Source organism: Pecten maximus, chromosome 3, assembly GCF_902652985.1.
Source record: "Pecten maximus chromosome 3, xPecMax1.1, whole genome shotgun sequence".
NCBI lineage: Eukaryota > Metazoa > Mollusca > Bivalvia > Pectinida > Pectinidae > Pecten > Pecten maximus.
In genome coordinates, this window is record NC_047017.1 from 39,102,530 (window position 1) to 39,119,173 (window position 16,644).

Here is a 16,644-nt window from a genome sequence, read left to right on the forward strand (position 1 = left end):
TGGTACAGGTATATATAATATAGTGACTGTAGTGTATGGTACAGGTATATATAATACAGTGACTAGTGTATGGTACAGGTATATATGATATAGTGACTGTAGTGTATGGTACAGGTATATATTAGACAGTGACTGTGTAGTGTATGGTACAGGTATATATAAAACAGTGACTGTAGTGAATGGTACAGGTATATATAATCAAGTGACTGTAGTGTATGGTACAGGTATATATAATACAGTGACTGTAGTGTATGGTACAGGTATATATAATACAGTGACTGTGTAGTGTATGGTACAGGTATATATAATATAGTGACTGTGTAGTGTATGGTACAGGTATATATAATACAGTGACTGTGTAGTGTATGGTACAGGTATATATAATATAGTGACTGCGTAGTGTATGGTACAGGTATATATAATATAGTGACTGTAGTGTATGGTACAGGTATATATAATACAGTGACTGTGTAGTGTATGGTACATGTATATATAATACAGTGACTGTAGTGTATGGTACAGGTATATATAATACAGTGACTGTGTAGTGTATGGTACAGGTATATATAATATAGTGACTGTGTAGTGTATGGTACAGGTATATATAATACAGTGACTAGTGTATGGTACAGGTATATATAATACAGTGACTGTGTAGTGTATGGTAGAGGTATATATAATACAGTGACTGTGTAGTGTATGGTAGAGGTATATATAAAACAGTGACTGTAGTGAATGGTACAGGTATATATAATACAGTGACTGTAGTGTATGGTACAGGTATATATAATACAGTGACTAGTGTATGATACAGGTATATATAATACAGTGACTGTGTAGTGTATGATACAGGTATATATAATATAGTGACTGTAGTGTATGGTACAGGTATATATAATACAGTGACTGTAGTGTATGGTACAGGTATATATAATACAGTGACTGTGTAGTGTAATTTATGGTACAGGTATATATAATACAGTGACTAGTGTATGATACAGGTATATATAATACAGTGACTGTAGTGTATGGTACAGGTATATATAATACAGTGACTGTGTAGTGTATGGTACAGGTATATATAATACAGTGAGTGTGTAGTGTATGGTACAGGTATATATAATACAGTGACTGTGTAGTGTATGGTACAGGTATATATAATACAGTGACTAGTGTATGGTACAGGTATATATAATACAGTGACTAGTGTATGATACAGGTATATATAATACAGTGACTGTGTAGTGTATGGTACAGGTATATATAATACAGTGACTGTAGTGTATGGTACATGTATATATAATATAGTGACTGTGTAGTGTATGATACAGGTATATATAATACAGTGACTGTGTAGTGTATGGTACAGGTATATATAATATAGTGACTGTAGTGTATGGTACAGGTATATATAATACAGTGACTGTGTAGTGTATGGTACAGGTATATATATTATAGTGACTGTGTAGTGTATGGTACAGGTATATATAATACAGTGACTGTGTAGTGTATGATACAGGTATATATAATATAGTGACTGTAGTGTATGGTACAGGTATATATAATATAGTGACTGTAGTGTTTGGTACAGGTATATATAATAGAGTGACTGTGTAGTGTATGGTACAGGTATATATAATACAGTGACTGTGTAGTGTATGGTACAGGTATATATAATACAGTGACTGTGTAGTGTATGGTACAGGTATATATAATACAGTGACTGTGTAGTGTATGGTACAGGTATATATAATACAGTGACTGTGTAGTGTATGGTACAGGTATATATAATACAGTGACTGTGTAGTGTATGGTACAGGTATATATAATACAGTGACTGTGTAGTGTATGGTACAGGTATATATAATACAGTGACTGTGTAGTGTATGGTACAGGTATATATAATATAGTGACTGTACACTGTAGTGACTGCATGTGTATAAAGTGTATGGTGCAGGTGTGAAATGGCATTCATGAGGTCATGAATGTTTTTTCATCATTCCTGCATGAACATGTCATGAAAACATTTACTTTGAAATCTATGAATCATTCATTAGTCATGATCATGATTTCAAAATTCATCTAAATTCATCACTGTGAATAGTAATGTGATCATGAATTTTTTAAATAGAAATATGAAATCAGAATTATGTTCAAACAAGCAGGTTATGTACACTGACTTAGTGACTGTGTACTGTAGACTGTATAGCCCAGTAAAGTATCCCACTGAGACAAATACTACAGTGTATATAGACTGACAAAGAAGTCAAAGGAAGGTTTCTGTGTCAGGGAATGGTTCATCCTAGGTTAGAATTGTCCTAGGAAGCTAAACACTGGATGTATGAAAACATGGGTAGGTATAATTGACCATAACTGACCAGATAGGTCTGCAGCCGCTAATTTGACCCCTGGTCTTGTATAATAAGCATAGGAAGCACATAAATATGTCAGAAGTAGTGCAATGACCACTGGCAATATTGTCCAGATCAGTGATTGTGATAGGTGGAGCAATTTCAATATTGGTACTGGTCCCCAGAAACTCTGGACACTAAACTCCAGTGGTCTGTTTACTAATTGAATTTTGGATGTTATGACTAGATCACTATTCTATTTACCATTAATAATTATTGTGATTCCAAGATTTAATTATAATCCACAATCATACATATTTGCTAGGATTATCAAGCCGTTTTAGTTAAAGCATTAAGCATTGCAAAACACAGGGATATCTTACAAAAAGTATGTATGAACAAAATAGGCTCCCACACATATAGTCCCTGTGGATAATGTTTATAATTATATTTAGTAGACATACGTAATGTATTTGTATTCCCCTAGTCATTACACATTCTTATTTTTCATTGTGGTGTCTGGCATCCATCCGTCAACAATTGACTTCTCCCAAACTGCTGATCAGAATTGAACCAAATTTGGTAGGAAGCATCCTTAGGTAAAGGGACCTCAAGGGCGGGGCAAAAGGTAGCATTTTGACTATATTGCTCTAAAGGATGTCTTGTTTTTTGAAGCTATTGAGATCCCCCACCATATATAGCATTGCTGGACATTAAAAGATGAACACAATCCTGATGTAAAAATAGGCCCAGGGGTCTTTCCCGACCCCAAATGGACTTTAAAGTTTCTTTAAACACAATTATGTTGAGTCTTGACTTCATTTCTGGGGTTATACCTTTGAAGCAGTTGAGATCCCCGACCCCAGAATCACACATATAGCATTGTTAGACATTAACAAATAAAACTATAAACAAATGGAGCATGAACATTATTTTGTTGTTTGCTCAAATAAGCCAGGTGTGTGATACAGGCCCTCTAGGCCTCTTGTTTCAAATCAAACCTTGTTTTTCATTTGATTTTGCTTTCGTTTTGTTTGATTTCGTTTCACACCTTACAGATAGCCAATATTAAGAGAATGATCATCACTAATGATTTTAGAATACACAAATAATAAGGTTTTGTGAGAACGTGATCAAATTAGCGGTAATATAGACAGTATAACACTCGGTATTTTTGATATGCCTGAATGTATAGACAACGGGTAATCTACCATTAAACTACAACATTGTGTTTAGAGGAATCATTCCGCTGATTTATGTACAATTAAGATATACTATAAGTTGTTCTAATTTGTATTTGTGTGAGAGGAATTCAAGTTAGTGGTACTAACGAGAAAACTATTGGGCCATATTTTTGGTGTAAATGTTGTGTCAGCCAGGGAGTCATTGACATTTCCTCAAGGTTGTAGAGTTGAGTGGTAGTTCTAAAGGAATTCCTGTATTAAACACAGATGTTACCACCAGCTGGAGGCTATGTTGTCACCACCAAAGGTCATGAAAGTTCCCAGATTAGGATTTAAATGAAGTCATATAATTGTATTGTAAGGAAAAACAACAGAGAATACCAACATACAAATGGAACGGTAATTCTGATTGAAAACTAGTAAACAAGTGTGAAATACAAACAAATTATAGACTTACATGTCGGAGATGTCAGGGTTATATGTCCTGAGATTTTTTAAATGATTTTTGACTTTGAATTTTTTTTCAGTGTTCAATCAAGGAGATGAAGGCAAATCCTGGTACATTATACTGAAGGGATCGGTGAATGTTGTAATATATGGAAGAGTAAGTATTACTGCCTCGATATTGGTTGAAGGCCAAGTCAGCTTTTGCCGCGGTGCAGCATCAGTAGTCTATCTGACATCAACTTTTACCTATAAACAACTTCCATATAGCAAAGAAGTCTAAATTGTAGGACTGTGATATTGGGCCACTAGCAGGCTCGGATGTATTGAGAACTACAAATTTGGTTCAAATTAATAACCTGACCAACTTTCAAGGTATCAGAGGTCAAATGTGTTAAAATCTTTTACCAAAAGCAACTATAATTGTAGATTTCATTCTTGGGAAACAATGATTTTCATGATTGAAAAACTGCACTTTCTGTTGATACTTGTATGCACCACATGGATAAAGTCAAATTAAGTGACATAGGTCCCCACGATACGTGTCTACTTTACTTCTATCAAAATAAGAACAGATCACAAAATCAGTAAACGTAGACCAAACATGCGTGTAAGATGATACAAGGGTACTGTTTTTCTACAGTATATAACTTTAGCTACACCAAATCCTCCTTCAGTTTTCTCCTTATTTCAGCTTTATTCCTTTAAGGTCTTGATTGTCCTGTCTTAAGATCGATATTCTGCTTTCTAATGCTTTCTGTCACAAATTCCATGTAGGTTGACTTTTGTCCTCACATTCTTGTGTAACCACTCGCCATGTTTTTTTTTTCTCGAGAAGCATGTTCAATGTTCAGTGGTCGGCTTTCGGGCATTAATATATGCATTAATGTAGGTTCCATGAAGTTGTTTTGTTATCAGTTTGTATTGATTAAGATAATTATTAAACATGGTTCTTTGCACTTTTAAATTTCATAATTAAAGGAAATTCTGAATTTTTGATATTGAAAACAATATGATACGTACCTGATAATACCTTCAAACTGAATTTTACGGTTATAGTTGTTTTAAACAACTACCAAGTAATACTCACCAACTATAGAGATCCAAGGTCATGATTTTAGATAGTATGCTAGGATAAAGGATTACTTAGTTTGTTCAAAGGAATGACCTTGATCTCCTGTTTAAACCGCTAAAGGACCTATCAAGAGACTCACGGCCATGACATAGAGATAGTGTATGCTACATTTGTAGATGGGCTGCAGTTGATAATGAACCAAGTTGACTTACTTTCAAGGTCACAGGAGTCAGATTTTCTAAATCTTTAAGGAAGCAAATATTTTATCTTGTAGGATAATATAATGGTCACTCAGTTAAAAAAGTTATTTTTGAAATTCAAATTTTTTCCAGGGTGTTGTCTGCACTCTACATGAGGGAGATGACTTCGGTAAACTGGCTTTACTCAATGATGCTCCAAGGTAGGAGGACTTGATTATAAAAATTACATTGTGATGACCTAGCTTTTATGGTCCTCACTCAGATTGAAGCAGCTATAGTAATGCACATAACACAAAGCATTGCTCAAATTGGCCCAATGTACATCAATTATTAGCAGACATCTTTGTTGAAATATTTTGGGCTAGCTGCATGATTCCTAATTTCATTTTCAGTAACTTCTTTGATATTTTCAGTATCTGGATAATGAGAGCAAATGAAGTCAGACTCATTGAAAACTGTTGTCTTTTCTTGTAGAGCGGCCACCATCGTTCTCCGTGAAGACAACTGTCACTTCCTGCGGGTGGATAAAGATGACTTCAACAGAATTCTTCGGGTCAGTAAAGTTACGAAAATAAAAATAGGATCATAAATCTGTTTTATTGATTTTAATCATTTAGTATAATATTGTTTGGAAATAACATCATTGCAGCTCCCTTTCTAAGACATGTGTCTATATCAGTTGTCCCCACATTTGTCAAATGAAGCTTCGTATGTACACTGTATGTAAAATGATACGACCTTCAGGATGTGGAGGCAAACACTGTACGCCTAAAGGAACATGGCAAGGATGTGTTGGTGCTGGAGAAGATCCCCATGCACAGTCAGGGACCTGATGGTACTACACAGACTCAGTACAGGTAAGGGACCTGATGGTACTACACAGACTCAGTACAGGTAAGGGACCTGATGGTACTACACAGACTCAGTACAGGTAAGGGACCTGATGGTACTACACAGACTCAGTACAGGTAAGGGACCTGATGGTACTACACAGACTCGGTACAGGTAAGGGACCTGATGGTACTACACAGACTCGGTACAGGTAAGGGACCTGATGGTACTACACAGACTCAGTACAGGTAAGGGACCAAAACCAGACATCATTACAGGTAAGGGACCTGATGGTACTACACAGACTCAGTACAGGTAAGGAACCTGATGGTACTACACAGACTCAGTACAGGTAAGGGACCTGATGGTACTACACAGACTCAGTACAGGTAAGGGACCTGATGGTACTACACAGACTCAGTACAGGTAAGGGACCAAAGCCAGACATCATTACAGGTAAGGGACCAAAACAAGACTCGATCAGTACAGGTAAGGGACCTGATGGTACTACACAGACTCAGTACAGGTAAGGGACCTGATGGTACTACACAGACTCAGTACAGGTAAGGGACCAAAACCAGACATCATTACAGGTAAGGGATCTGATGGTACTACACAGACTCAGTACAGGTAAGGGACCAAAACCAGACTCGATCAGTACAGGTAAGGGACCTGATGGTACTACACAGACTCAGTACAGGTAAGGGACCTGACGGTACTACACAGACTCAGTACAGGTAAGGGACCAAAACCAGACTCGATCAGTACAGGTAAGGGACCAAAACCAGACTCGATCAGTACAGGTAAGGGACCTGATGGTACTACACAGACTCAGTACAGGTAAGGGACCTGACGGTACTACACAGACTCAGTACAGGTAAGGGACCAAAACCAGACTCGATCAGTACAGGTAAGGGACCTGATGGTACTACACAGACTCAGTACAGGTAAGGGACCAAAACCAGACTCGATCAGTACAGGTAAGGGACCTGATGGTACTACACAGACTCAGTACAGGTAAGGGACCAAAACCAGACATCATTACAGGTAAGGGACCTGATGGTACTACACAGACTCAGTACAGGTAAGGGACCAAAACCAGACTCGATCAGTACAGGTAAGGGACCTGATGGTACTACACAGACTCAGTACAGGTAAGGGACCTGATGGTACTACACAGACTCAGTACAGGTAAGGGACCAAAACCAGACTCGATTAGTACAGGTAAGGGACCTGATGGTACTACACAGACTCAGTACAGGTAAGGGACCAAAACCAGACATCATTACAGGTAAGGGACCAAAACCAGACATCATTACAGGTAAGGGACCTGATGGTACTACACAGACTCAGTACAGGTAAGGGACCAAAACCAGACTCGATCAGTACAGGTAAGGGACCTGATGGTACTACACAGACTCAGTACAGGTAAGGGACCTGATGGTACTACACAGACTCAGTACAGGTAAGGGACCAAAACCAGACATCATTACAGGTAAGGGACCTGATGGTACTACACAGACTCAGTACAGGTAAGGGACCAAAACCAGACTCGATCAGTACAGGTAAGGGACCTGATGGTACTACACAGACTCAGTACAGGTAAGGGATCTGATGGTACTACACAGACTCAGTACAGGTAAGGGACCTGATGGTACTACACAGACATCATTACAGGTAAGGGACCTGATGGTACTACACAGACTCAGTACAGGTAAGGGACCTGATGGTACTACACAGACTCAGTACAGGTAAGGGACCTGATGGTACTACACAGACTCAGTACAGGTAAGGGACCTGATGGTACTACACAGACTCAGTACAGGTAAGGGACCTGATGGTACTACACAGACTCAGTACAGGTAAGGGACCTGATGGTACTACACAGACTCAGTACAGGTAAGGGACCTGATGGTACTACACAGACTCAGTACAGGTAAGGGACCTGATGGTACTACACAGACTCAGTACAGGTAAGGGACCTGATGGTACTACACAGACTCGGTACAGGTAAGGGACCTGATGGTACTACACAGACTCGGTACAGGTAAGGGACCTGATGGTACTACACAGACTCGGTACAGGTAAGGGACCTGATGGTACTACACAGACTCGGTACAGGTAAGGGACCTGATGGTACTACACAGACTCAGTACAGGTAAGGGACCTGATGGTACTACACAGACTCGGTACAGGTAAGGGACCTGATGGTACTACACAGACTCGGTACAGGTAAGGGACCTGATGGTACTACACAGACTCGGTACAGGTAAGGGACCTGATGGTACTACACAGACTCGGTACAGGTAAGGGACCTGATGGTACTACACAGACTCGGTACAGGTAAGGGACCTGATGGTACTACACAGACTCGGTACAGGTAAGGGACCTGATGGTACTACACAGACTCGGTACAGGTAAGGGACCTGATGGTACTACACAGACTCGGTACAGGTAAGGGACCTGATGGTACTACACAGACTCGGTACAGGTAAGGGACCTGATGGTACTACACAGACTCGGTACAGGTAAGGGACCTGATGGTACTACACAGACTCGGTACAGGTAAGGGACCTGATGGTACTACACAGACTCGGTACAGGTAAGGGACCTGATGGTACTACACAGACTCGGTACAGGTAAGGGACCTGATGGTACTACACAGACTCGGTACAGGTAAGGGACCTGATGGTACTACACAGACTCAGTACAGGTAAGGGACCTGATGGTACTACACAGACTCAGTACAGGTAAGGGACCTGATGGTACTACACAGACTCAGTACAGGTAAGGGACCTGATGGTACTACACAGACTCAGTACAGGTAAGGGACCTGATGGTACTACACAGACTCAGTACAGGTAAGGGACCTGATGGTACTACACAGACTCAGTACAGGTAAGGGACCTGATGGTACTACACAGACTCAGTACAGGTAAGGGACCTGATGGTACTACACAGACTCAGTACAGGTAAGGGACCTGATGGTACTACACAGACTCAGTACAGGTAAGGGACCTGATGGTACTACACAGACTCAGTACAGGTAAGGGACCTGATGGTACTACACAGACTCAGTACAGGTAAGGGACCTGATGGTACTACACAGACTCAGTACAGGTAAGGGACCTGATGGTACTACACAGACTCAGTACAGGTAAGGGACCTGATGGTACTACACAGACTCAGTACAGGTAAGGGACCTGATGGTACTACACAGACTCAGTACAGGTAAGGGACCTGATGGTACTACACAGACTCAGTACAGGTAAGGGACCTGATGGTACTACACAGACTCAGTACAGGTAAGGGACCTGATGGTACTACACAGACTCAGTACAGGTAAGGGACCTGATGGTACTACACAGACTCGGTACAGGTAAGGGACCTGATGGTACTACACAGACTCGGTACAGGTAAGGGACCTGATGGTACTACACAGACTCGGTACAGGTAAGGGACCTGATGGTACTACACAGACTCGGTACAGGTAAGGGACCTGATGGTACTACACAGACTCGGTACAGGTAAGGGACCTGATGGTACTACACAGACTCGGTACAGGTAAGGGACCTGATGGTACTACACAGACTCAGTACAGGTAAGGGACCTGATGGTACTACACAGACTCAGTACAGGTAAGGGACCTGATGGTACTACACAGACTCAGTACAGGTAAGGGACCTGATGGTACTACACAGACTCAGTACAGGTAAGGGACCTGATGGTACTACACAGACTCAGTACAGGTAAGGGACCTGATGGTACTACACAGACTCAGTACAGGTAAGGGACCTGATGGTACTACACAGACTCAGTACAGGTAAGGGACCTGATGGTACTACACAGACTCAGTACAGGTAAGGGACCTGATGGTACTACACAGACTCAGTACAGGTAAGGGACCTGATGGTACTACACAGACTCAGTACAGGTAAGGGACCTGATGGTACTACACAGACTCAGTACAGGTAAGGGACCTGATGGTACTACACAGACTCAGTACAGGTAAGGGACCTGATGGTACTACACAGACTCAGTACAGGTAAGGGACCTGATGGTACTACACAGACTCAGTACAGGTAAGGGACCTGATGGTACTACACAGACTCAGTACAGGTAAGGGACCTGATGGTACTACACAGACTCGGTACAGGTAAGGGACCTGATGGTACTACACAGACTCAGTACAGGTAAGGGACCTGATGGTACTACACAGACTCAGTACAGGTAAGGGACCTGATGGTACTACACAGACTCAGTACAGGTAAGGGACCTGATGGTACTACACAGACTCAGTACAGGTAAGGGACCTGATGGTACTACACAGACTCGGTACAGGTAAGGGACCTGATGGTACTACACAGACTCGGTACAGGTAAGGGACCTGATGGTACTACACAGACTCGGTACAGGTAAGGGACCTGATGGTACTACACAGACTCGGTAAAGGTAAGGGACCTGATGGTACTACACAGACTCGGTACAGGTAAGGGACCTGATGGTACTACACAGACTCGGTACAGGTAAGGGACCTGATGGTACTACACAGACTCGGTACAGGTAAGGGACCTGATGGTACTACACAGACTCGGTACAGGTAAGGGACCTGATGGTACTACACAGACTCGGTACAGGTAAGGGACCTGATGGTACTACACAGACTCGGTACAGGTAAGGGACCTGATGGTACTACACAGACTCGGTACAGGTAAGGGACCTGATGGTACTACACAGACTCGGTACAGGTAAGGGACCTGATGGTACTACACAGACTCGGTACAGGTAAGGGACCTGATGGTACTACACAGACTCGGTACAGGTAAGGGACCTGATGGTACTACACAGACTCAGTACAGGTAAGGGACCTGATGGTACTACACAGACTCAGTACAGGTAAGGGACCTGATGGTACTACACAGACTCAGTACAGGTAAGGGACCTGATGGTACTACACAGACTCGGTACAGGTAAGGGACCTGATGGTACTACACAGACTCAGTACAGGTAAGGGACCTGATGGTACTACACAGACTCAGTACAGGTAAGGGACCTGATGGTACTACACAGACTCAGTACAGGTAAGGGACCTGATGGTACTACACAGACTCAGTACAGGTAAGGGACCTGATGGTACTACACAGACTCAGTACAGGTAAGGGACCTGATGGTACTACACAGACTCAGTACAGGTAAGGGACCTGATGGTACTACACAGACTCGGTACAGGTAAGGGACCTGATGGTACTACACAGACTCAGTACAGGTAAGGGACCTGATGGTACTACACAGACTCAGTACAGGTAAGGGACCTGATGGTACTACACAGACTCCGTACAGGTAAGGGACCTGATGGTACTACACAGACTCGGTACAGGTAAGGGACCTGATGGTACTACACAGACTCGGTACAGGTAAGGGACCTGATGGTACTACACAGACTCAGTACAGGTAAGGGACCTGATGGTACTACACAGACTCGGTACAGGTAAGGGACCTGATGGTACTACACAGACTCAGTACAGGTAAGGGACCTGATGGTACTACACAGACTCGGTACAGGTAAGGGACCTGATGGTACTACACAGACTCAGTACAGGTAAGGGACCTGATGGTACTACACAGACTCAGTACAGGTAAGGGACCAAAGAGCTTGGTGAAAAACTATAACCCTGTGAAATGCTGACAGATTTCTTTTAAAAGTCCATCGGCAAGTAATACAAGCTATACAAAGTGCATCTACTCAGTTAACTAGGCCGATTTTAATCATCTTTGGTCAAATGTTGGATGTAAACAAAGCGTATAATATGACATATTATTTGTTTCCAAAAATATCACCATGGCAACACAATCAGGGCCTTTGATTGGTCAAAATTTATATTTTGTCTGATTTTGACCAAATTCTAGAGGAACACTGCTGTGTTGTAGATATTCTGTGATGGCAGGAACCCCAGAAAAGATGTTGGAACACCTACTAGAAACCAGTCTGGAGAGTAAAACTGAAGAGGCTACAGGTAAGACCCCTCCCTGGATATACAGGACACACTTGAAGGTGTTGATGATAATGTACATAATTACTGATCTAGACCAGTCATTGACCTAACTAGATATATATAATATTTGACCTAATTAGTAACCTGTGCACTTGTTGATTTTTTCCCAATGAACTTAATATTTGACCTGTGACAGTTCATTATTGGCACCTTTGCAGATCTCTTTACTTATTGATTTGTATATATTAGCTGACCTTTAACTTTTAACCCTACCTTTGACCTCTGTGACCTTTACTCTCCTGAATGTTTTTGACCTTGTGTTGTAGATAACTTCCTGGAGGTGTTCCTTCTTACACATGTGATATTTATGCCGAGTGACCAACTGTGTCCATCTCTTCTGGCCCAGTATCCTTTGATCAAGGCAGCATGATAGCTATATTGTCTCAAGATGATACAAATACGTCATACATATATAGTGATGATAATAATGTAATTCAATACTTCTGGTGTAGACATGAAATACTTAGTGACCTTTACAAGAGAACAGCTACCATGCCAAGGTCAACCAGAAGTCGGAGGAAGAGGACTTGGTTGATTATGCCGTCACACAACGCAAGTGTGTTGTCCAGTTTGTTCAGGAATGGTTCTATATTGCCCCCGAGAGCTTCAAGGAGGACCCTGCCATCAGGGATTTCTTATATGTAACTAACTAACATCAGTTTGAGGGGTGGGGGGTGATGTGACTAACTATCATCAGTTTGAGGGGTGGGGTGATAACTCCATCAGGGATTTCTTATATGTGACTAACTAACATCAGTTTAAATGGTTGGGGGGTGATGTGACTAACTATCATCAGTTTGTGGGGTGGGGGTGATAACTCCATCAGGGATTTCTTATATGTGACTAACTAACATCAGTTTAAATGGTTGGGGGGGGGGGGATGTAACTAACTAACATCAGTTTGAGGGGTGGGGCTGATAACTCCATCAGAGATTTCTCATATGTGACTAAATAGCAACAGTTTTAAACGGTGTGGGGGGGGGGGGGGGGGGGTGATATGTGATTGAACTAGCTCTGTTTCAAGGATCAGTTCCAAGGGGGTAGTTCAATCCATTGGGGGACCTTTAGGGAGTCTTGCATATAACTAACTAGAATAACTTTCAAGGGGAGACAACTCCATCAGGGAGCTCTTACATATACAGTAACCAACTAGCAGCATTTTCAGGTAGGGATAACTCCATCTTAAGATTGCTTCCTGTAAATAAGTATTAGCAACTTCAAGGAGGTAACTTCATAAGGGAATTCTTGCATGTACTGTAACTATATAACTGTCAGGTATTTAAGGGAGACGCTCGATTAGGGATTTTTTGCATGTAATTTATAGTGTCTAAAATCAAGTATCTTTACCTATACAATAACTAACTTAATTATTATTTACATATTAATGTACATATTGTATGATATGTTTTGAATCCGGACCTTATTGTAAGACATATATGATCATTGAATACTATGCGCAAAATAATACATCTTATTCATCTTGGCATGGCAGCTTTACAATACAAAGTATAGATTAGTATATTCCTTTACTTTCAGAATGTTGTGCTGATAATCAAAAGTAACCACTTCCAGTACTGATAATCAGTCATAAAATATTAATGCTTCTTGCATACAAACAATTCTTAAGTTTATCAATGATGACCATGAGGAAGTCTCGTATGATATGATTTATTTTTCAACTGGTTCTCGACACATAACTACTTAAGTTTTGTTCTTTTATTCTATATTCTAAGAAATTCTTATATAATATAATTTTTTCTTTCGATTCCAGAAATTATTTGAATCTCTGAAAGCTGATTCTGTAGAATATCCGTCCCTTTCACAAGAACTTGCATCTCTTGAAGACATCATGAAATGTGACAAAGGGTAGAGTATTAATCATGTGACCTCAGTTAAGGACATTTGTTATAGAGATGAATTAAATATTGTTTCCATTATTGTGTGTATTCAGAAATAATCAAATTTTGATGAAACTCGAAATAATCCTTATCCTATGGTGAGGATCAGTGTCCATACATTCTTATTTTGCCAGTAGATTGCAATGCAAATGCTCCTTATAGTATAGAGACCAGATATAGGCCCTATAGTAGGCCTATATAGGTCAGATATAGGCCCTATAGTAGGCCTGTAGAAATAAAATATAGGCCCTATAGAAGGCCTATAGCGATCAGATATAGACCCTTTAGTAGGCCCATAGAGATCAGATATAGGCCCTATAGTAGGCCTACAGAGACCAGATATAGGCCCTATAGTAAGCCTATAGAGACCAGATATAGGCCCTATAGTAGGCCTATAGAGACCAGATATAGGCTCTATAGTAGGCATATAGAGACCAGATATAGGCCCTATAGTAGGCCAATATAGACCAGATATAGGCTCTATAGTAGGCCTATAGAGACCAGATATAGGCCCTATAGTAGGCCTATAGAGACCAGATACATGCCCTATAGTAGGCCTATAGAGATCAGATATAGGCCCTATAGTAGGCCTATAGAGACCAGATATAGGTCATATATTAGGCCTGTAGAGATCAGATATAGGCCCTATAGTAGGCCTGTAGAGATCAGATATAGGCCCTATAGTAGGCGTATAGAGATCAGATATAGTCCCTATAGAAGGCCTATAGAGACCAGATATAGGCCCATAGTAGGCCAATAGACCAGATAAGGCCCTATAGTAGGCCTATAGAGACCAGATATAGGCCCTATAGTAAGCCTATAGAGACCAGATATAGGCCCTATAGTAGGCCTATAGAGACCAGATATAGGCTCTATAGTAGGCATATAGAGACCAGATATAGGCCCTATAGTAGGCCAATATAGACCAGATATAGGCTCTATAGTAGGCCTATAGAGACCAGATATAGGCCCTATAGTAGGCCTATAGAGACCAGATACATGCCCTATAGTAGGCCTATAGAGATCAGATATAGGCCCTATAGTAGGCCTATAGAGACCAGATATAGGTCATATAGTAGGCCTGTAGAGATCAGATATAGGCCCTATAGTAGGCCTGTAGAGATCAGATATAGGCCCTATAGTAGGCGTATAGAGATCAGATATAGTCCCTATAGAAGGCCTATAGAGACCAGATATAGGCCCTATAGTAGGCCAATAGAGACCAGATATAGGATCTATAGTAGGCCTATAGAGACCAGATATAGGCCCTATAGTAGGCCAATAGAGACCAGATATAGGATCTATAGTAGGCCAATAGAGACCAGATATAGGCTCTATAGTAGGCCAATAGAGACCAGATATAGGATCTATAGTAGGCCAATAGAGACCAGATATAGGCGCTATAATATACTAAAATCTTTAAACCTTTCATTTAAAGCCTCTCATTACTGCATATATAAGCCAATATTTGGTGATAAGCCCATCCCCAACGTTTGATTGTCCAATCAACTCAGCAAAGAAATGAAGAAAAAATTTGTGTTTATTAAAACTGAAGTTAAACAGTTACAGTATAAACATGTACATGTAACCTTATCCATGATGTTAATATCACCTTTTAAAAACTGCCTTGTGATATACGAGGGCTGATTGATATATTGTTAGCCTCATATTGAAGGTTTGAATTTTGCCAGAAATATTGTATTATTTTTCAACATAATCCCCTTCAGTATCTATACACTTTTGCCCGTGGTGTTTAAGGGCCTAAATGCCACTTTTATAGAACTCTGTTTCTTGGCTATTCAGAAAGTTATCCACTGCATGTATGGCGTCATCATTGGACTGAAAGTGGGTGCCTGAAATGGCTGTTTTCAGTTTTGGAAATAGACGAAAGCCTTATTGAGCGAGATCAGGTGAATAAGGCGTATGCTCAATCAATTTAAAGCCACGATCGTGAATGGCAGCCATGACAATGACAGACTTATGAACAGGAGCATTGTCCTGATGGACACCTTTAGTGAGCTTTCCGCAGCACTTAAGTTTAATATTTTCCTGTAACTACGTGTACCTCAGAAGTGAAGCATAGTATGTGCCATTGATTGTTTGTCCCTTTTGGAGATAATCTATCAGCAGAATACCATCTGCATCCCAGGAAACCAAGGCCATAACCTGTCCAGCGGATGGAACAGTCTTTGTCTTCTTCGGCGGGGAAGAGTCAGGGTGCTTCCATTGTTTCAATTGTTGTTTGGCCTCTTGGGTGTTTCATCCATAGTGATATATTTCTGAAGAAAGTTGGCAGAATCTTCCTCAAAAGGTTAAGATTAGCGCGTGATAATGTGCACCTTGTGTGCTTCTGTTCAACTATCAGAAGTCCTGGTACCCATCTGGCCTAGCTTTCTCATTGCAAGATCCTCGGTCAGAATGGAATGTACCCTTTCCTGTGAAATACCAACTCTGCTGGCTATATATCTTTCTGTGACTCGTCTGTCAGTCATAACAATATCATGAACTTTATTGACCATTTCTGGGGGAGGAACAATGACAGGCCTTCTGGGATGGTGTCATCCTCAGGGCTCTGTCAGCCGCGCTTAAATTCTGCCACCCACCTTTT

The 16,644-nt window shown here is 40.9% G+C and overlaps 1 protein-coding gene across 1 annotated transcript in view; it reads left to right on the top strand.

Moving 5' to 3' along the window:
* Positions 1 to 16,644, top strand: part of LOC117324132 (rap guanine nucleotide exchange factor 4-like) — a 150,062-nt gene that overhangs the window by 115,416 nt on the left and 18,002 nt on the right. Inside the window, 8 exon segments of the mRNA XM_033879800.1 lie at positions 4,063 to 4,139; positions 5,387 to 5,454; positions 5,729 to 5,807; positions 5,999 to 6,111; positions 12,014 to 12,099; positions 12,405 to 12,483; positions 12,626 to 12,779; positions 13,910 to 14,004. Coding sequence (XP_033735691.1) covers positions 4,063 to 4,139; positions 5,387 to 5,454; positions 5,729 to 5,807; positions 5,999 to 6,111; positions 12,014 to 12,099; positions 12,405 to 12,483; positions 12,626 to 12,779; positions 13,910 to 14,004 — 751 coding nt within the window.